We start from the raw sequence: 20,657 nt of genomic DNA, 5'->3' as shown, positions 1-20,657 counted from the left end.
GAAAAATCACAAATCAGCCCACAGCAGACACCCAGCATGGAAACTGAAACCCCAGCACTTAAGAGTCTGGCAAGGTCATCAGCAACCGAGAACACGGCCTTGGACCAGGCAGTAGCTGTAAATTTTAAAAAGTGCATAACTCACTGCACTAAGGCAGATGAAAGGACTAACCTATTTAAAAAAATACACATCCTGAAGAGGGCAAAATGTCTTTACCTGTGTTGTGCTTCATCTTTGCTGCTCAGCTTATACAGGAAAACTTTCAGCCAAGTTTATAGAAGTCAATATCCACCTTGCTAACGACCACAGCATTATCTTTGTGGACACATATGCAAAGAGAACCGTGTTTACAATTATTGTTTCTTTAACACTACAGGAGAATTGGGATGTGCCTGCAGTTCCTCTAAGGTACTTGCTGTATTGATTGAGGTTCATCTAGATGAAGGGAGAAAAGCAGGCGATGGAGCACTCAGGATTGGAGATGCTGGACTTGGTTCAGCCCAGGCATGTGAAAATCCTCTTTATAGCACAGGAGAACACCACTCTGCAGTGCCTGGGACACCCCTGGCCTCCTGTTTGGTGCTGAAAATGGGTATTTCATCATCCAGATGGTACATGAGATGCTCCTGGTGGCACATGCCTTGTGGGAGCCTCTCTCAGTGCACAGAGCATGGTCACAATTTAAACTGGTGGCATTCCGGCTCTCTGCTGGGTCTTGGTGACAGGCTGATGTCCCCGAGGCGGTGGCAGCTCCTTACCACCCCTAAATCCCTTTCCCTTTCATGGTAACCCTCCCTGCCCACAGGGGAAGGCGAGGGAAAGACGATGTCCCTGCCCCCCATGAGCATCCCTTGTGCTCGAGTTCATGATGCCACAAGAGGCTGGTGACACCTTCTCACACAGGTGGCACCAACCCCACACCAAAGCCTCCCCTCCAGGGCAGGGACACGGCTCCCACGAGCTCCACTGCCCCCAGAGAGGCAAGTACAGCTCTGCTCCAAAAAACCTCCAGTGTGGAGAGCCACGGTTTGTGCCGAGGCGGCAGCAAGTTCCTCAGCAGTGGTGGGTTTCAGCCTTCAGGAACCGGAACTTGTCCCTCCCTGTGGTGCCAAGGACAGCAAGAGAAGGAGAGGGAGAGAATAAAAATCCTGCAGGAGAGAGGCTGGTGGAGAGAAGGGGGAGAAACAAGCTGGGGCAAAGGGGTGGAGGGAGCAGGACAGCCCATCAGAAGTGAGCAAGAAGGGGAAAGGAAAGTGATGGAGCTGATGCAACACAAGGGATTCATACTGAGAGAATGGGAATGACTCGGAAAGAGAAGTAGGGGCAGGGAAGGCAGAAAGCACTCCCTGTGTCCTGCTGCAGCAAGGATGGGGATGGTCTCGGATGGGCTGTAGAGAGGAAGGGGATGAGAGGGCCTGCTGTCAAGAGAAGCCCACAGCCAAAACAATCACACCCAGCTAAGGAGGGGGTGGTCAGAGAAGACAGCGTGACCCCACCTGCTGCCCACCCCAGGACCTTCACTGCGGATGGCACAAAGTCACCTGTCCTGGCATGTGCTGCTCACTGCCAGCTCCCTTAATGCCTGCTCTGGCAGCATCCCCCACCCTGCAGCTGCCCTGTCACCTCTAATCCCAGCCCGGCCCATGGGCAGCTCCCTGGGGTGAGGGGGGAGCAGGCTCACACACAGCCCTCTCACACAGGGACTGGCTCCCAGGGGATGCCCCTCCAGCCCTGGGCGAGCAGGTGGAAGGTGGAGGAGGAAGAGGAGGAGAGGTGCAGGGAGCACAGCCCCCTGGAAGATTGCTGGGGTGTCTCTGGTTTGGTTGCTTTGTTGGAGTTTTGTTTGTTTGCCGGTTTTCCCAGCGCCTCAGCAGAAAGCACAATGCGGGCCGAGCTCCAGCTGCAGCTGATGGGGCCAGCCCTCGCTGGAGCCAGGGGAGCAGGGAAGGGAGGGAAGGAGGGAGGAAGGGAGGCTGCTGGTGGAACAGACTACAGCTCCCCAAGACAAGGAGGCACCCCAAGCGAGCCCAGCAGTGTCAACAGGACTGGGGGGGGACAGGTGAGGAGGAGGAGGAGAAGGAGGAGGAGGAGAAGGAGGAGGAGCAAGAAGGGGGGAGTTTGCAGCCAGGCCCAGTGAGGCAGGGTGGCATTGCCGCCTGGGCACGGGGCTATGCAGGGGACCTGGTGGTGAGCAGGGTCCATGGAGATCCTTCAGATCCTGCTGGGCTCTTCACTGTTACCCCTCCTCGCTGGCTAACCTACCTCTTGTATCCCAAAAAGAATGTCTTCTTGCAGATTGCTGCTGGGAAGCACATCTTCCTTGCTTGAAGGAAAGCAGCTTTCCCACTGCTCTCTCTGTACCTGTTATGCCTCATCCCAGCACTGCCCTGGACATGCTGGCAGCAGCAGGTCAGCCTCTACACAAGAATTGCCCAGCGGGAAGAGCAGGCAGGGGTGGGGGAAGAATGCAGGAAGAAAACATAGTGGGAGAAAGGAAAAGACCTGGAAAGAGAGGGGAACTGAGAAGTGAAAGTCAGGCATGGTTTCATGCAAGAACCGAGAGGGTTGATAGATGGGAAGGCAGGAACCAGATCAAGAGGTAAGGAGTGACAGTACCGGGAGAAGCATGAGGGCTCTTCTCCCCATGGACGTGGGAAGGGGATGAAGCATCATTCCTGGTGGTCACACCTCCACGTGCCAGGATCACTTCCTGACCTGCAGCCCTCTGCGTCCCACCCGCAGCTGCTGCGTGCTGGCTCACTCCAGACATCCTAATCAAGTGCAGGCTCAGTGCTAATAAGTGACTTTAAGCAGGTCTGTCATTTTTGGACTTGAGGTTGGGGTCAGAGGGCTGCGGAGGGGGGTGGGAGTGGCAGCAAACCGAGAAGGTGGGAACTCAATCTCCACAGGATTTACACTGAAGCTCTTGCAGGAGCCCAGCCCCAGGGACGGGTGACCTCCAGCCTGCTTGGTCCCTCCTGGAGTAACAGTGACCTCCTGTGGCTGTGGGACTGTCCCAAGGGGATGGCTCTTCCCTCCCTCTGCACCTTTGCAAAGCCACGCTGGAGCCCTGGAGGGCTTTGGCCACCCCCACACAGGTATGTCCGAGATCTTGGAGCCAGAAGTGAAGGACTGAGCTGATGCTCGGCTCCTGAGACCTCTCCACAGGACACATCCTGCACACCAGCATGGACACTGGGAGTGACCGTGGCCTTGGCTGCTTACGGCATTGCCTTGACCATGCTGAAGGCAGGAGATGCAGGTCTGAGAGGGCTGTGGCTGGTGGGACCTGCCCGCTCCACCTCTGGCACCATCCCACAGCACTCTGCTCCAAACACCCATGAAAACACCGCCTGGCTCCAGGGAACCTGCAGCGACTGCGGAGGGGATCTGAGAGGGGACTGAGCGAGGTCACTGAGGTGGGGCTGGCCCGTCACAGGCTCACTCACCTCCCTGGTGTCGTTGTCCTGGATCAGAGCGTACAGAGGCACCACCCTGTTGATCTCCAGCAGAACCGGGGTCGGGCTGAGCTGCTCCTTGCCGGGCCGCCGGCACAGATGGCAGGTGGACGGGCAGCGCCCTTTCTCCTCGCAGTGAATCTCCACACCCGAGATGAGGTGGTCATCTGACAGCATCTGTGCTGTCAGCAGGCCTGACAGGTACGTGATGAAGGGCATGGATTTCAGCTCCTTCTTGTTCCCAAGCTCCGTTGTTTCTGGGTTAGGGAGAGGGAAGAAACCAAACAGTATTAAACAAATCTCAGCACAGGCCTCTTCCCAAAGCCAAACTGTGCTGCAGCCAGGAGAAATGCAGCTGCTGAAGGTGTAGGCCAGGTGGGAGCAGGAAAACAGAAAGGTCAAGGAGAAAAGGAGGAAAACAGGGCCTGCGGGTCACTGCTTGGAAGTGTGAGCATTTCCAGACAAGCATGTCTGAACTGACAAAACTGATTGTTGTTCTTCTCTTTTCTAACTCATATTCTTCTTTTTCCTAACTTGCATATCCACTTTCTGTGCTCCAAAATGAGACAAAATCACCTCATTGTATCTTCCCTGCCAAAGAGAAACATCCCCAAAAGGACCAGGCCAAGGAGCTGAGTGCCTTTATCCCCACCCTAACACCAGCCCCCTCTAGTCCTTGTGGTCGTCAGGTCACTCTTGTGGGTGACACATTATCCAGAGCACTGAAATGGATCCAAAGAGGCTTCAAAAAGACTACGTGGAGGGATGGAGGCCCTTGGCAGTGGGGGAAAGCAGGTATGAGAACAAACTCACTGCATGGAGAACAGACAGAGGCACTACCAAAGCCAAACTGCCAACACTGCTTTCAGGAAACATTCAAGCCTTTGAAACCTGCTGGGAAACCTCCTGGTGGTCTTAAGCACAAGGCAATAAACCTGCAGAGCCTTTGCTTTGTTCTGTGTTCATCCAAACACTTGCTAAGGCCAAGGGAAGTGTCACACTTGAGCAAAGCAGACACAACCCCAGTGTCTGTCCTGTACACTTCCACTTAAATTCTTTGTCTGTAGCTGGGTTCATCCAAGAAGGCCCAACTTTTATAACCCGGTGACAGACCTACAGAAGAAAAGGCTTTCTCCATCTTATGGCTGTGGCCTCCAGCAACAAATTCCCAGTCCCGAGAAGGAGCTGAAGAGGAGTGAGGGTTGTCTCAACACGCTCGGCTTGCAGTGACATGCAGCTGATCTGGCAAGGCACAAGCCATTTGGAAATACAAGTAAACAGTATTCATTCATGATTCCCAGAGCCCTTGAGGGTAGGGATAGACCTTCTCTGCTGTCTGGCTGTCAGGGAACACTTCTGTGCACAGGATCAAAACTGTCACAGGAAGAATGAGCAAATTCCAACCAACCCATGTTTTAGTGCAATAGAAGGGGGACAGTTGCTAAGATAAATTAAAGCAAGGCTGTAGGGAGATGTTTCAACATCTAGGGAGACACTGGTGTACACAAACATGGGAAACAGGAGTTGGAGCTGCTTCTTGGAGAGATTATTTTCTAGAAGATCAGCTCCAAGCAACTTCAAATCTCATAAGGGAAAACCATGAAGCCTTGAAAAACAGAGTGGCAGATAAAGAAGGGATTTATAGGGGGATACCATGAGTCCCTTCTCACTTGTGAATAAGGGTAACATCTTTTACCATCACTACTAAAGTACATGTAGAAGGGAAAGGAGAAAATTACGGTTCTGGGCTGCAAATCTTCTTCACCAGAGCTGAAACAGCTTTAGAGATTCTCCATGGGAAAGGAAGTTTTGGAGCCGTGCTTTAAGGGAGGACATGAACAAAGGGCTGAAAAGACAGTGGAATCACTTATCTCGTGACTGGCAACAGGATATCAAACCTTCCTTCTGAATTATTGGCTTTATAGCTAAGAATTATAGACCACTATAATCCAACCAGCAGGAGCAAAGCCATTTCAGGAGCAGCAGTGTCCAGGTGGAGCTGCACAGGAGAAAGCCCAGAGTTCTGAAAATGAGGTAAGGTAGAAAACTGAGCAGAACAGCTCCCGTTCCCCAGCAGCCACGGGCTCAGTGACAGATTAACCACGGAGCCGGGTGACTCATGGCAGACCTGTGAGCAGAGCAGACTTCATGGCTGAGGGGGAAGTGGCTGTCTGCAGTTAATCCTCTTTAGAACGGATCCCAGCTGCACTGGGGAAAAGGATTCCTTTGCAGACTGGCAAGGGATCCATGGTGTTCCCTTGTTACGAGGGCTCTGGGTTACAGCTCCAAAGGACGAAAATGAAATAGGACGTGGCTCAGCAGAGGAGAACTGGCTTCATTGTCAAATTGCCAGCTCTCATCCAGACAAACACTTGGAAGTCATCAGCACTGGGTAGCAGTTCCTGGTAGCTTTTGTGGAATGGGCTTGGTGTGCTTAAGTACAGCCCTAACAAAATAATCCCTCAGTTTCTGCTATTGGAACCCATGTGGGAGCACCAGCAGCACACCCTGCTTGTGAACCAGCTCCTCCAGAGCCAGAGACAGGCAGCGAGGAGGAGATGCTGCTCCTCATCTGCTTGCTCAGGTGCCTCATCCCTAGAAAGCTGGAGATTACCTGGCTGGACACGGTGCTTCCTTCTCATCCCACCCACATCCCCCACCCACCACTCAGGGCATCTCACAGAGGAGGTTTTCAGATCTGAGAGATATTTTCCCTCTAAAACATATTCCTGTAGCTGCCATTGCAACTGTAGCCTGGGGGGATGGATTGGGGTCCCTCAATTTCCCCCTGCCCTACATCTGACATGGATTTTGGTTATCTCTTCAGCTCCCTGCATGCAAGGAGAGGGCTCAGCAGTGAACTGGAGAAGCCCCGTAACTTCTTGTAGGTTCAGCCTGGCTTTTATTACCTATACAGAACAGGGTAACATCCCAGGGCACTCCTGCAAAGCCTCTGCTTCACTCCTGGGAAAGGGCTTTACAGGTGGCCACTGCCAGGGTGCTTCCAAAGTCCTTTCTGGGAAGAGGAGGAGACTCAGATGCAGCAGTGAGGACACAGGGAACCCTTATCAGCCCCTGAATCTGAACATGCTGTCACTAACACTGCTGGCAACACAGCTGAACCCTGGCAACATCTGTTTGGGAGCAGAGAGCCTCGGGTGCAGTTGGACGCATCATGGAAACTCATGGGAGTTATTAGTTTGTTTGTCTGAAATATGGATTTAAACAAAAAAGAAAACCCAACACCACCACAAAACAAATAAAATAACAGCCTCACACCAGGCATCAGGCCTTGTGTGAGAAAGGGAGGATGAGCAGCACAGGGTGTGCAGAGGGACCGTTTGCCTGCTGGGGTGCCTGGCTCTGTTTCTGGGCTCCATTGGGATTTTACAATCCCACAGCACGAGGTGAGTGCCTGCACAAAGCGGTCCCTGCTCGGGATGCAGCAGTTGCTGGTGTGGGGAAATGCTTCCAGCACTACCAGCAGCACCTCCTGGTGCCTGGACATGAGGGAGCAGGGTAACAACACCACCACTATGACAAAAACAACAGTACAATGCCTAATTGCTTTGTACTGGAGTGCTGTCCTGCCTTGAGAGCTCCCAGGAGAAGATGGGTTTCCTACTGGACCAGCATTTCATACAGCACCCCTTCCAAAAGATTCCCAAGTCATCCCAAAACTGGGAATCACTCCACTTGCCACAAGAATGCAGCCATATCGGGGTAGGATGTGATATCTCCTGAGGAGCAGAAATGCTTGGAACAAGGAGAGGAGAAGGTTCTCCAGAGGGAACAGCAGGAACAGACCCAGGTAGGGATTCCTACAGGCTCACCAGGTTAACCCCACCAAAACCAACAGGCTGCTCAGCAGAGCGTGATTTAGGTCCTGGGATTTGCATTTTGTGCACGGAAGAGGGAATTCTGGTCCACCTTCCCTGTACACCACCCTTCAGTGGACACACCTAGTGCCACCACACACAGGACAGTGGGGACTTGTGGCCAGGACACATCTGCTGACACAGGCTGCCCGTTTATCACCTGGTGGAATAATACCCTTTTTGCTGGCAAATCCATCCAGAGGGAGTTAGGAAGGAAATCAATGGATGTGTCTGCCTGGGAATTTCTCCTGCACTGAGACATTGTCAGTGCAGTAGCCACCAGGTCTCTGTGAAGAGCTTGGACAGATTTAATGCTGCCCACTGTTAGTGATGGGCAAACCCTGCTGGGGCTGCGAGGAAGGCGTGGGTAGCATCCAGGGGAGTCAGTCTGGCACATCCATCCATGTGTGCAGGAAGGATAGGACAGGACAAGAGGGAATGGCTGGCAGAGAGTAGGGTCAGATGGGACATTAGGAAGAAATTCTTCCCTGTGAGGGTGGGGAGGCCCTGGCACAGGGTGCCCAGAGCAGCTGTGGCTGCCCCATCCCTGGCAGTGCCCAAGGCCAGGTGGGACAGGGCTTGGAGCAGCCTGAGATGGTGGAAGCTGTCCCTGCCCATGGCAGGGGCTGGAACGAGATGATCTTTAAGGTCCCTTCCAACCCAAACCACTCTGTGACTCCAGCCCTGGCTGAGGGGGAAACACCGCCCCAGCCAAACCATCAACCAACCACCAACACCCCAGTCCCGGAGCTCCGCGTCGGCTGGGGAAGGGATTGACAGCTCCCGAGGAACCGCTACGCGACTTTTGGGACACGCAGCCATCCCGCGGCCCGAATCCCGCGTGGGAACGCCATCCCCTGGGCGAAGGCAGGTGCTCAGCGCGGCCGGGGATGCAGGCTGCGGGCGCGGAGCTCGGGATGGGCGCTGCGGGGCGGGTCCCGGCTCGGCGGGGCAGTTGTGGCCGCGCCGGTCCGTGGGGCCCTGCTGCCCTCTCGTGGCACCGCGGCAGGACGGCGCTGGATGCCGGCACATCCCGGGATGCGGCACATCCCGCCGCCCCCGCCCCGCGGCCCCTCCGCGCCACCCGCGGGCTCTCGCCCGTCCGTCCGTCCGTCCGTCCGTCCGTCCGTCCTCATCCCGGCCACGCGCGCCTCGGGGACGGGAGGGAGCGCGGCAGCGAGGACGTGTAACATCCCCTGGGTGCCAGGGCTTGATAAACTCCCGAGCGCGAGGCTTCGTGAGCCCTTTTAATCTCCTGTTTGTAGCATGTGAAGGGGCTGGAAGGGACCTTACAGATCATCCCATTCCAACCCCCTGCCACGGGCAGGGGTGTCTCCCATCAGACCCATTAGGTTGCTCCAAGCCCCATCCAACCTTGCTTTGAACATGTCCAGGGATGGAGCAGCCACAGCCTCCCTGGGCAACCTGTGCCAGTGCCTCACACCCTCACAGTAAAAAATTTATTCTCAATGTCTAATCTAAATTTCCCCAGTTTCAATCTGTACTCATTACTCCTTGTCCTGTCATCACAGCTCCTGGAGAAGAGTCCCTTTATGTCCACAGTGCCCCTGCCCCTCTTCACACCCCCCTCTCCCTGATGACGTTGTGCCCGCTGCTCCCAGCTGATTAACCAAACAATTAAACACAACCCTGACATCCAACATCAAGGTGTGACCAGAGAGCTGCACCACAGCACTCATGACTGACTGGTGGCACGTGTGATCTCTGGCCTGCCACAGCCCCTCTGCCCTGGGCATGATCCCAAAGGTACCAGCAGGCAGAATCTGGAAGCAGATCACCTCTGCTGCCCGCAGGTTGGACAGGCAGGATCTCACCTCAGCTTCAGATGAGGTATTTACACACTTGCAAGCCTGAGGTATTAAGAAAAAAAGAGTTCTTAGAGACCTCTGATAACGCTCTATAAAAGGGGACTCTGAAGATACTCCCTGTGACTTTGCTTTGTCAAAGGAAGTGGCTCTGCAGACCCTGCACAGCCCCCAGTGTCCCCCCCAGTGCCTGCACTGGGTCCCACAAAGAGCACCCAGAGCCCTTCCCTGCTCATCCAACCCCTGGCAGCATCTCAGTGCTCACTCCCCTGCCTCCAGAACACTTTGGCCCCACAAGGGTGGCTCCACAACCCCCCAGATCACACCCACCTCCCATGGCAGCTGGCTCACTCTCTGCTCCAACACCCCCACACCCCCCTTTCCCATGGGATGGCTGAGATCTTCCCAACCCTGCCAGCTGGATGCCTCACTACCAGCATGGGGCAGCCCCTTGGGACACGCCACCTTGCCCATGGGTCAGGGTGAGCGGGGTCCCAGGCTGGACAACCTCTCCATCCTTCCTTGTCATGTAGGGTCCCCATACTCACACATGATGGATAACATCATCAGCTTGTCATTGTCACCTCTAATTAAATCCAGAGAGTCCTTTGTTTTCTCCCCAGGATGCACTGGAAGATTATTTCCTATTTCTACCATTGTTTTTTCCTCACACTGTTCATTTTCAGGTGTGGGTGGCTTCACAAGATCTGCCAGGCCACCCTGGTTTCAATGTTTACAAGCATTTTTCTTCCCCATATATCAGGGACTGAAAGAGCATTTCCCTGGAGAGGCCAGGAACTGGGAGTGAACCCTGTGTCCCCTTCCTGGGCACAGCAAGGCCCCCAGGGACCCAGTGGGGCTCCCAACAGCAGACTGTAACTCTCACTCGTTCTCTTTTGCAACCCTGGTGAGGCTTTGCATCTGCTCTCGCTGCCTGTGAGTGCATCCACTGCCCACACTGCTGATCCCTGCTGCTCCTGGGATGCAGATCCCTTCCAAATGAACGATTCTTTTCTAAACAAAGTGGGGAAAGCACCAAGAGCAGAAGGCGGCAAGACTTGCTGCATTATGCAAGTGCTTCCTTCAGCGCAGGTTGGTGGCAGCTGGAGCAGGTGAGCAGTGGAAAAGCGCTGCAGGCAGAGAGGCCACACGGAGGGATTTCGGGAAATGGTTAAACCGGGGACTTGCCTCTTCCCCAGGCAGTGAATTCCTTCGAGCCTGAGCCTCCAGACCTCCAGCTGCACGTCAGCCCTGGGCTGACCACGAGATGCTGCCCGGATGCTGCCCGTGGCACTGGAGCCGTGGCACCGCTGGTGTGTGAAGGACATGGTTCCCTTGGCTTCTCCCTGCTCCCAGAGCAAGCCCCAAGCCCTGACATTCCCCAGTCTGCTGTGCAGCCCCACGGGGTCACAGGAGAAGGGGTCTCTCTGCCATCTCCCAGGCAGGTTCATGACTTCCAAAAATGGGGCTGGAATGGGGTCAGTGCTCCTCATGGTGTTACTGGCTTCAGGAAACACTGGGCAAAGCCCAGCCATAGTCCAGTGGCCAAATCCCTGCCTCTGGCTACTACTGCCAGCCTGCAGTGTCTGCTCACAGCTGCAGCTGTACCCCAAAATAGTCCTTTTTGTCCTGGAGACCACAGACTGCTCCAATGCAGAGCATGAAATGAGGAACACACGTTTTCAATAGGTGATGCAAAACCCATCAAATGCTCAGGAACCTGCTGGGGGAAGGGATAGGGAAAGGGAAAAAGGAAAAGGGGAAAGGAAAAGGGGAAAGGAAAAAGGAAAGGAAAAAGGAAAGGAGAAAGGAAAGGAGAAAGGAAAGGAGAAAGGAAAGGAGAAAGGAAAGGAGAAAGGAAAGGAGAAAGGAAAGGAGAAAGGAAAGGAGAAAGGAAAGGAGAAAGGAAAGGAGAAAGGAAAGGAGAAAGGAAAGGAGAAAGGAAAGGAGAAAGGAAAGGAGAAAGGAAAGGAGAAAGGAAAGGAAAAAGGAAAGGAAAAAGGAAAGGAAAAAGGAAAGGAAAGGAAAGGAAAGGAAAGGAAAGGAAAGGAAAGGAAAGGAAAGGAAAGGAAAGGAAAGGAAAGGAAAGGAAAGGAAAGGAAAGGAAAGGAAAGGAAAGGAAAGGAAAGGAAAGACGAGAAGGGAATGCAAGACAAGGCAAGGGAAATGAAAGAGGAAGGGAAAGGAAAAGAGTAGAGAAAGGAGAAGGGAAGAGGAAAGGTAAAGGGAAGATGAAAGAGAATGGGAAAGGGCTGCTCCCACAGCAGCACTGCCTGGTCAGGGAAAGGGGCAGTGAACAACCCGCGCGTGCCGAAATTACATCTACAACCCGATTAAAAAGGAAAAAAAAAACCAAAAACCGAACAAACAAAACGCAAAGACGTTCCTGCTTCCCCTTTGCTTCTTTTAACCGTTCCCTTCACAACGAGCCGCAGCACAAGCCCGGCAGACCGAGGTCCATCCCGCGGCCCCTCCCCCGTCCCCCCGGTGTCCCCCCTCCCCCGCCAGCCCCGGACTACATCTCCCGGCAGGCCCCGCGGGCGCGCCCACGTGACGCGCGGCGCGCGGCGCACGCCGGGAGCGGCGCGGCCCGGAGCGGCGGCAGGTGAGGAGCGCGCGCGCGGGGCGCGGCGGCGGCGCCCCCTGCAGGGCGGGGCGGGCAGGGCGGGACCCCCGGGCGGGCGGCGTGAGGGGACGGGCGGGAGGGGACGGAGGGAAGGGCACGGCTCGGCTCGGCTCGGCTCGGCTCGGCACGGCACGGCACGGCACGGCACGGCACGGCACGGAGGGGATGGCTTGGGAACGGGGCGGCCGGGCCGCGCCCCGCGGGGTGGGCGCTCCCCGCCGCGCTGAGGGGCAGGAGCGAGGGGTCCGCCTCGCTTCGTCCCCCCCCGGCACCGGCGCGGCGGCCGAGGCAGAGCGGGCTCGGACCGCGCCCCGCTGCCATTGACCCCACGGCGTGGCCCCGGCGCTGCGGCCGGACGGACCCTGGGCGTGTGCTCTGAGCGGACACGGCGCTCAGACACCGGCACAGGTCACTCCATGGCTGCCCCATCCCTGCCATGTCCGAGGCCAGGCTGGACGGGAGCAGCCTGAGCTGGTGGAAGGTGTCCCCCCGTCCGTGGCAGGGAGTGGAATTAGGTCATCGTTAAGGGCCTTCCAACCCAACCCCTTGGATTTTTTCAGTGAACCCCCCCCCCCCCAAAACCCAGGGGTTGTCCTGCCGGTTTTGTTGTTGTGACAACTCCTGTCAGCGGCGTTTATTTTGCAGCATTACCCCATTATTTTCCCTCGTTAATGACACGAGCTCTGAATTACAAGTGAAGCCGGTTGTCTCACCACAGACACTCGCTAAAAGCTACCGGGTGACAAGAGAAACCACGGCAGGAAATTTCTTTCGAATGTAAGGAAACCAAACTCGCATAATTCACAGTTTTATGGCTTGATCCTCAGCTGAGGCTTTCTGTAATACCCTGCTCTGCGTCAGAGGAACTGTCCCGGGAGGGACCGACACGCAAGAACAACTCACTGTTAAGGAAACTTCCGTGGAGGCACAGCCGAGTGTGAGAGGGAGATAAAAGGAAAAAATAATGTCCCATTACTGAGGGCATGCTGATATTCCAATAAAGGGGGTTATATATTAAAAGAATGTCATACAAATCAGCTCTCTAAAAGCCCAACCTGACTTAAAATCCCATCCACCATTGTTCTTTAATGAAAATACTTGTTTTAAAGGCAGCTTTTAATGTAACTCTCAGTACCTGGCGCCTGTGCTGCTCCCTCGTCCTTCCCTGAGCGAGTCTTTTGATGTGTTTCCAAGGAAAGAAAGAATAATGAACCTGGTATCCCGTGTTTCATTTTTAAAAATCATCTTAAATCACAGATTTTTTCCTCCCTCAGAGGAAGGTTTCTGTTCTCCATGGCAGTGCCCAGGTTTCTGCTTCCCCAGGGCCAGGGCTGTGGTACTCTAACTGCCACTGTCAAGCTGATCCCAGCATGGTGCCTGGAGATTCTGCCACAGCACTGAATCCCATCCTGAAATATGTGCTTTAAAGGACTCTGAACTGCAGCTGACAAATTAAAATTAGGGTTCTTTTTTTTTCTCTTCCGTATGAGCATAAAGAACTTTTCCTCCTTGCAGTTGTTTTCCTGCACAGGAACACACAGCAAACTGAGATACACAGAATCTTTCCCAAGGAGGGAAGAGGCAGACGCAGCAGGGAAGTGAGAATGCTGTGTGCATGCAGCCATTTCTCAGAGAGAGCTGTCTGTTCACATCCCTCTGCCACCCTCTCTTCATTTCAAAGACTAACTACTTCCTTCTCCTCTCCCCTAGAAGGTTTTCTTCCCTATTTTTTAGTGGCTAAGCAGTACAATAGCAAAGGATTTGAAACCCAGTCTAGTGAATAATAACTTAATGATGTGAGCCCTGTGCTGTTCCTTTTGAATGGATGGCTGCTTTGGCAGGAGAGCTGCTGGGACCTGCTCCCTGCTGGGAGGGATGTGAGGGTGGAGAAGCCTGGATTGAAGCTGAACAGCAACCAGAGTGGTGTAAAACTGAACCAGGAGACGAGAACGAGGTCAACGCTGCAAGATTGTTAAATGAGGAGAAATTAAATGCAGTTAAGCTGAGTTCAGGAGCTAATAGCGAACATTGGGAGTGTGTTTGGAGTTTGGATGTTTGGAGTTGTCTGTTAACTCCATTATTGCTAATGCCTGCCTGAGCTGTGTTTAATTGGCATGAAGCATGGTGCAGCATGGCAGAGGTTAATGAGATGCACCGGCATCAGAGCTTCTCTGTCTGTTTTCAGTGTGCACAGTCACCCCAGAACGAGTGGAAGCTGACAGAGCATTCCTGCTACTTTCACTTCCTGGCAAATGTATGAAACCTTGAAAATGTGTTTTGGCTCTCTAGCAAAGCAGAGCGAACCAAGCACATTTATTTCGTTGGTGTCTGATGTCACATCTGAATGCAGGTCTCCAGAGGTGATCTATTAATGTCCTAAAGCATCACACCATCTGGTTCCTCCTTTGACGCACAGCATTTTGAATGCCTGGTTTAATCTCCCTGGGTTTCAGTAAATTCTGTAAACTCTGAGGCTTGGCAGCAGGAGATGGGCACCATGAGGAGGTGATTCAGTCATCAATATCTACTGGGCTTCCATATTGCTGCCATTACACTTCTTTCAGTGCTACTTTACAAATTTTGCAAGTGAATAATTCATCGCACTGGGAGCTGCAAATTAGGTTTGAAATTTGCCCACCCTGAGATTAGCTATGACTAATCCATCCTTCCCAACACAGAAAAGCTAACTGGGTTTCTTTTTCTGCAGGGTTAGGCGATAAGTCAGAAATAAATTGCATGTATACATAGCTGCTGGTGGTGACATAAATCACATTTCCCTTTTTTCTTCCTGGACAGAATCGGAGCACCTTGGAATAGATGTGAGCACAAGGCACTGTGGTGGATAAAGCTGCCTTGGAGCACCATGGCTGCCGCCCCTCATCTCAACTCGGACGCGCTCCGAGAGGTCCTGGAGTGCCCCATCTGCATGGAGTCCTTCACCGAGGAGCACCTGAGGCCCAAGCTCCTGCACTGTGGGCACACCATCTGCAAGCAGTGCCTGGAGAAGCTCCTGGCCAACAGCATCAACGGGATCCGGTGCCCCTTCTGCAGCAAGATCACGCGGATCACCAGCTTGGCCCAGCTCACCGACAACCTCACTGTGCTGAAGATCATCGACACAGCCGGCCTGGGGGAAGTGGTGGGACTTCTCATGTGCAAGGTCTGCGGGAGGAGGCTGCCAAGACACTTTTGCAAGAGCTGTAGCTTGGTTTTGTGTGAGCCATGCAAGGAGGCTTCGCACATGCCCCAAGGACACAGAGTCATTGCTATCAAAGAGGCTGCTGAGGAGCGTAGGAGGGAATTTGGGACCAGGCTTGCCAGGCTTCGAGAGCTCATGGGTGATCTTCAGAAAAGGAAAGCTGCTCTAGAGGATGTTTCAAGAGACCTGCAATCCAGATACAAAGCGGTTCTGCAGGAGTACAGCAAAGAGGAGCGCAAGATCCAGGAAGAGCTGGCCAGGTCACGCAAGTTCTTCACCACCTCTTTGTCTGAAGTGGAGAAGATAAATAACCAGGTGATGGAGGAGCAAGCTTACCTACTGAACTTAGCAGAAGTGCAGATAATGTCTCGCTGTGACTACTTCCTTGCCAAAATAAAGCAGGGAGATATAGCTCTCCTGGAGGAGGCAGCAGATGAGGAAGAACCAGAACTGACAAACAGTCTCCCGAGGGAGCTGACTCTCCAAGAGGTGGAACTCCTTAAGGTGAGCCATGTGGGACCACTGCAGATCGGGCAGGTGGTGAAGAAACCCCGGACAGTTAACGTGGAGGAATCGCTCATGGAAACCGCAGCATCCTCCTTTGTACCATTTCGGGAGCCTGACTTGGTGCAGGAGGAGCCCAGCTGCACCCCCCATTCCTCGCCAGCCAAGCCAAGGATGCCTGAAGCAGCCACGAGCATCCAGCAGTGTTCCTTCATCAAGAAGATGGGCTCCAAGGGCAGCCTGCCAGGGATGTTCAACCTCCCCGTCAGCCTGCACGTCACCAGCCAAGGCGAGGTCCTCGTGGCAGACCGGGGCAACTTCCGAATCCAGGTTTTTACCCGCAAAGGCTTCCTGAAGGAGATCCGCCGGAGCCCCAGCGGCATCGACAGCTTCGTGCTGAGTTTCCTTGGAGCAGACTTGCCCAACTTGACCCCCCTTTCTGTCACCATGAACTGCCACGGGCTGATCGGTGTGACAGACAGCTACGACAACTCTGTCAAGGTGTACACCATGGATGGCCACTGCGTGGCGTGTCACCGGAGCCAGCTGAGCAAGCCCTGGGGCATCGCCGCGCTGCCCTCGGGCCAGTTCGTTGTCACCGACGTGGAAGGGGGGAAGCTCTGGTGCTTCACTGTGGACCGTGGCATGGGGGTGGTGAAGTACAGCTGCCTGTGCAGTGCCGTGCGCCCCAAGTTTGTCACCTGCGACGCTGAAGGGACCATTTACTTCACTCAGGGGCTGGGGCTCAACCTGGAGAACCGGCAGTACGAGCACCACTTAGAAGGAGGCTTCTCCATCGGCTCCGTCGGCCCAGATGGGCAGCTGGGACGCCAGATCAGCCACTTCTTCTCCGAGAATGAGGATTTCAGGTGCATTGCTGGGATGTGCGTTGATGCCAGGGGAGACCTGATCGTTGCTGACAGCAGTCGCAAGGAAATCCTGCATTTTCCTAAAGGAGGCGGCTACAACATCTTAATCCGGGAGGGACTCACCTGCCCGGTGGGCATTGCCATTACTCCCAAAGGGCAGCTGCTGGTGCTGGACTGTTGGGATCATTGCATTAAGATCTACAGTTACCACCTGAGAAGATACTCCACCCCTTAAAAGGCTCGGTTGCAAGCAAAGCCTGTCTTGGCAGTGGAGATTCTTCCAGTCTCCTTGCAATCTGACGAGAACCAGTGTCAAGCCTTCAGGAAGACTGTGCCATAACTGAAGGGGATTTGGCATAGAGGCCATCATGTTCTGTGTTTAGAAACAAAATAGCTTTTGTGGTGGTGGTGGTGGTCTGCTTTTTCTTCTTTTTTATATAAAACCTATACAAATAAGAACAAGCATGAGGGAAGGGATCCATCCTCTGCAGTCTTGGTTCTTGTGACTGGTCACTCCATAAACCTCCTCACCTCCTTATGCCACATCTCCTACACTTCCAGCTTCAACCATTGTGTCTTCCTTTGTGCCATAAGCGCTGACTGACTGCTCTAAATCACCTTCCCTCAGAGAACTAGCAGAGGCAATCCTGTGGTACTTGCAAGGAACTGGGTAGCAGTTGTCTGGGCAACTCCTAGAGAGAGCAATTTGTGCTTGCAGCACTGCATAAAACGAAATGGCCTCTTCAACCGCGCAGAGATGGAGCTTTGCTTCCACCCTGACGAGGCAGGGTTGTCTCTCCCATTTTTCTGGTGTTCAAGAGATTGCCCCGTCGTGCCATTTGTGAATTGTGTCTGTTCATGTGAAGTGAGTACTGTGCAATTGTGGGAGACGGAGCTGAGCCAGAGAATTAACCTCTTTATTCCTGAGTTGTAAGAAGACGGAGGTTTTATTCCTAATCAGAGCTCTGCTAGGTAGAAGGGGGTAAAAAGGGAGGGGGCTGGAGGAAAAAAATAAAGAGGGGAAACCTAGGATTGCTATTTACTGTTGTTTCATTATTAAATGTATCCTGGAAACTGTCTTTGGAAGGTCTATCTGGGATCTAAAACTTCCTGGGGAGGGAGGGAAGAGCTGGGGGAATAAGACTGAAAGATTGTAGGAAATGAGATAAAATGCAATGCATTGTATGTTCACCTGCACTTCACTACTCTGCATTCCAGACCACTGCATTTAGCAATAGCTTTCCACTCATCTGCACCTCCTCTGTGCAAGGAGATAGGGATGGGCAGGGGGGACTATTTCACTTCTGGCTTTTTAAGACTTGGAAGCACATTCATTGGTGCACTGCCTTTTTTTTCCCTTGCACAGCAAAACACTACATTCCTCAGATTTTTTTTTTTCCTTGTAATTCTTTTTTCCACGACACCAGCAGGCACCAGAGTTGCTGCTCATCACGGCTTTGGGCCAAACGAAGCACAAAACTGCAGCTGTGTGAACCAAGGCCCCCACAGTGCTGCTCTCCTGGCTGATAAATGCGTACCTCAGTGTGGTGCTGCTCGACCAGAATAGTTTATTGAAAGGAAGGACGCATTTAAATAGGGCACAGTGGTAGCATGTTAATCTGCCACAGATAATAGTTACACTGCAGTGCATTTATTTGTTGCCATCAAGAACGTAGTTGCAAATTTGGGGCCACGACAGACAATATAAAAGCTGATTTTATGGTGGCTGCCGTGCTCCAGCAAATTGTTTGCTACTTGTCCTACAGCATGTTTGCAACAGGTGATTTGATTTTTTTTTTTTTTTTTGAAGCCCATATACTTTTCCCTACTGAAACAGCAAAGAGAAACAGGCTGGCGAGCTGCTGCTGCTCTAGCTGGATGCTTGGCAGTTAAAGGGATTGCAGAAAAAGCACTGGAAGCAGATTTTGGTGGGATTTGGGGTTTTTTTCCCTCTCTTTGTTGTGCTCAGACAGTGCTAAAGGAGTGAGCATGCAAACACAGCTGTGTGATGGAGCTTCCTTCATGGCAACTTCCAATTTCTCCTGCTATAATGTGCTGGGAAAAGCTTGGGGAGAAGGGAGCTAAGACACGAGGTGGTCGATGGTGCTGAGGGAGCCCAGGGGACTCAACTCCCCCTCCCTCCTGAGCTGCTCTGTGTGTTTGCCAAGGCTACCAGCTTCTACTCACTATTCACATTCTCTGCTTCTCCTTTTTGGGTGGGAGGGGGCAGTTGCCCAAGGCATGTGACAGCAATCTGAGGAGCCTTTCTCATCCTGAATATGTGTTTTGGGGAGGTGATGAGGATTACTGGGCTGTGCTGCAGTTCATGACATTGTAACTGAAGGCATTTTTGCAGTTTTATGGCAATGGCAGTTCCTCTCCTTCTGGTTTCTTTTAAACATTTCTCCTGCTTCCAAGAACTGCTCCACATGGGATGCTACCGTGGACCTGAATAATTAAAGCAATATTATCTATGATAATATGTACCTCTGTAAATTTTCTGTTCCCATGGATTTTTTTTTTTTTTTTTTGCAATAAACAGCACAACTACTAGCAATAACATTTCCTGGAGTGCTTGAAAAAAAATAAAAAAGGAAAAAAAATAAATGCTGGTCCAGTAAACTGAGCAGTTGGTTACTCCAGCCTGTTCCTGGTTACAGAGTTCAAACAAAACGTCTGTCATCTGTTTCTCACTCAGAGAATTAAGAAAAATAACACCACCCTGGGAGGCACTGGTGGGCCAGGACACTGCAATCAGCGCCTGGGGCTCTGTCTTGCCTGCAACTCTTGAAGTCTGGGGTTTCAAGGAGAAAAGAAAACCTGCTGTCCCTCACCCAGGGTCTGCACATCCCCTGACAAATCTCGACTGTGAGATGATTATACAGAGCTCTTTTTGCTGTGGTGCTCCCACACAGTGCCATGATCATCTGCCAAATGAGGTGAAATGGAGTAATTAAGGATTATGTTGAAATAGTTTGGCTCCTGCTCTGTACCTGGAGGAAGAGCTTGTCTGGTCATATGTATGTGTTTGGTTTTTAAAGATCGTGTAATAAAGGAAAAATTGATCCAATTAAAAGTGCATTGCAAACGGCTCATTTTCTTATTAAAACACTTCATCTTCTCCCCTCGGTGGCAGATTGGATTTTACAGCCAGTGGGGATTAGATTGGGAACACAGTGGCTACGAGACCCTTTTTGTGTGTCAGGTTGCCAAGAATAAATCTGATCTCAGCAGGCTCGTGGAACTTTTCCTGACACTTCCCTACCCACCTTATAAATAAATGCTGTGGTTTTGTACCTTAACTCACACTGCCACAAGGGCAATATCTTCCTTGTAACCTGACGTTTCAAAAGTCTGGTTCGAGTTCACTGGCCCTGGAAGCTCAACAGAACATGGGAGCCTGGCTGAAAACTCCATCCCCTGTGTCCCTGGCTCATCCATGGTCTGCCAGCAGGGACCCGTGGTGCAGCCAGGGGACTGGACACATCAGGAGCCACGGGCTCACCTAGAAGACCTCAGACTTTGGTGCACTTACACTGTGAGGGCATAAAACCCCTGGGTTTCCTTCATCTGTAGTCCCCCTCCTTGGAGGCACCAGCTCGGGCTGTTCTTTTGTTGTTGCACCATGATTAAATTATTTTAAGGATCAAGACTGCCATGGGAGCTGAGCTGGTGAGGAAACCTGGTGTGACTGAGTGTGGGGGGTGTAGCTGTGAAGGTGCCTCGACCCCGGCTCGGGTGGTGCCAGTGTGGCTGCCAGAGGGGCTCCTGCATGGCCAGCAGGGACATTTCCTCAACAGGTACATCCACAGCACGTGCAGGATCTCCCCTTGTTCAGCCACCTGGCTGAGCTGGGTGAAGGATGTCATCACTTGGGCTCATCTCAGCTCTTCAAACAGGTATGTATTTCTGGTTTATCAAACATTATTCAACCCTTGCAGAACAGCTGCCGTGTGGTGCTGTTACACCTCCCCTGCAGCTTTATCACAGGTTTTGATTTCTTAGGGTAAAACAGCTAAGCCATGGACATTGTTCTGGGCAAAACCAGGAGCCAGGGAATGAAGGGATGAGGAGGAGAGCCTGTTCCTCATCAAAGGGGGCAAAGCTACAAAAGTAAAAATAAAGCCAGATGCTTTGAGTCATTTCTATTGTACAGCTTAAGTGATTTTTCTGGATCATTACTCAATGCGAGGATTTAAAGTTATTTCATTTTGCACAACTAATTACTCGACTTGCCTGGCAATTCTGGATTACAATGAGCAGTGCATAAGGTCATTTAGCAGACTGAGTCACAGCA

At 52.6% G+C, this 20,657-nt stretch overlaps 2 protein-coding genes across 4 annotated transcripts in view; one reads left to right on the top strand and one right to left on the bottom strand.

The window, feature by feature from the left end:
- The window catches only part of ASTN2 (astrotactin 2), a 319,207-nt gene that overhangs the window by 91,387 nt on the left and 207,163 nt on the right, over positions 1 to 20,657 (bottom strand). For both annotated transcript variants that reach the window (XM_048325211.1, XM_048325212.1), the window contains exon 17: positions 3,450 to 3,715. In XM_048325211.1, the coding sequence (XP_048181168.1) occupies positions 3,450 to 3,715 (266 nt within the window). The remainder of the gene's footprint in view (positions 1 to 3,449; positions 3,716 to 20,657) is intronic.
- On the top strand, positions 11,737 to 19,439 carry TRIM32 (tripartite motif containing 32). Of its 2 annotated transcripts, none has more exons than XM_048325213.1 (2): positions 11,737 to 11,767; positions 14,585 to 19,439. In XM_048325213.1, the coding sequence occupies exon 2, from the start codon at positions 14,652 to 14,654 to the stop codon at positions 16,593 to 16,595; it is 1,944 nt and encodes a 647-aa protein (XP_048181170.1). In that variant the 5' UTR covers positions 11,737 to 11,767; positions 14,585 to 14,651; the 3' UTR covers positions 16,596 to 19,439. The 2 variants fall into 2 exon arrangements, with proteins under 2 accessions (XP_048181170.1, XP_048181171.1); XM_048325214.1 differs by lacking the exon at positions 11,737 to 11,767 and adding an exon at positions 12,369 to 12,565.

The sequence above is a fragment of the Corvus hawaiiensis genome, chromosome 21 (assembly GCF_020740725.1).
Source record: "Corvus hawaiiensis isolate bCorHaw1 chromosome 21, bCorHaw1.pri.cur, whole genome shotgun sequence".
NCBI classification, from domain to species: Eukaryota; Metazoa; Chordata; class Aves; order Passeriformes; family Corvidae; genus Corvus; species Corvus hawaiiensis.
The sequence above is the reverse complement of the archived record's forward strand: the minus strand, read 5'-3'. Positions and strand labels throughout refer to the sequence as shown.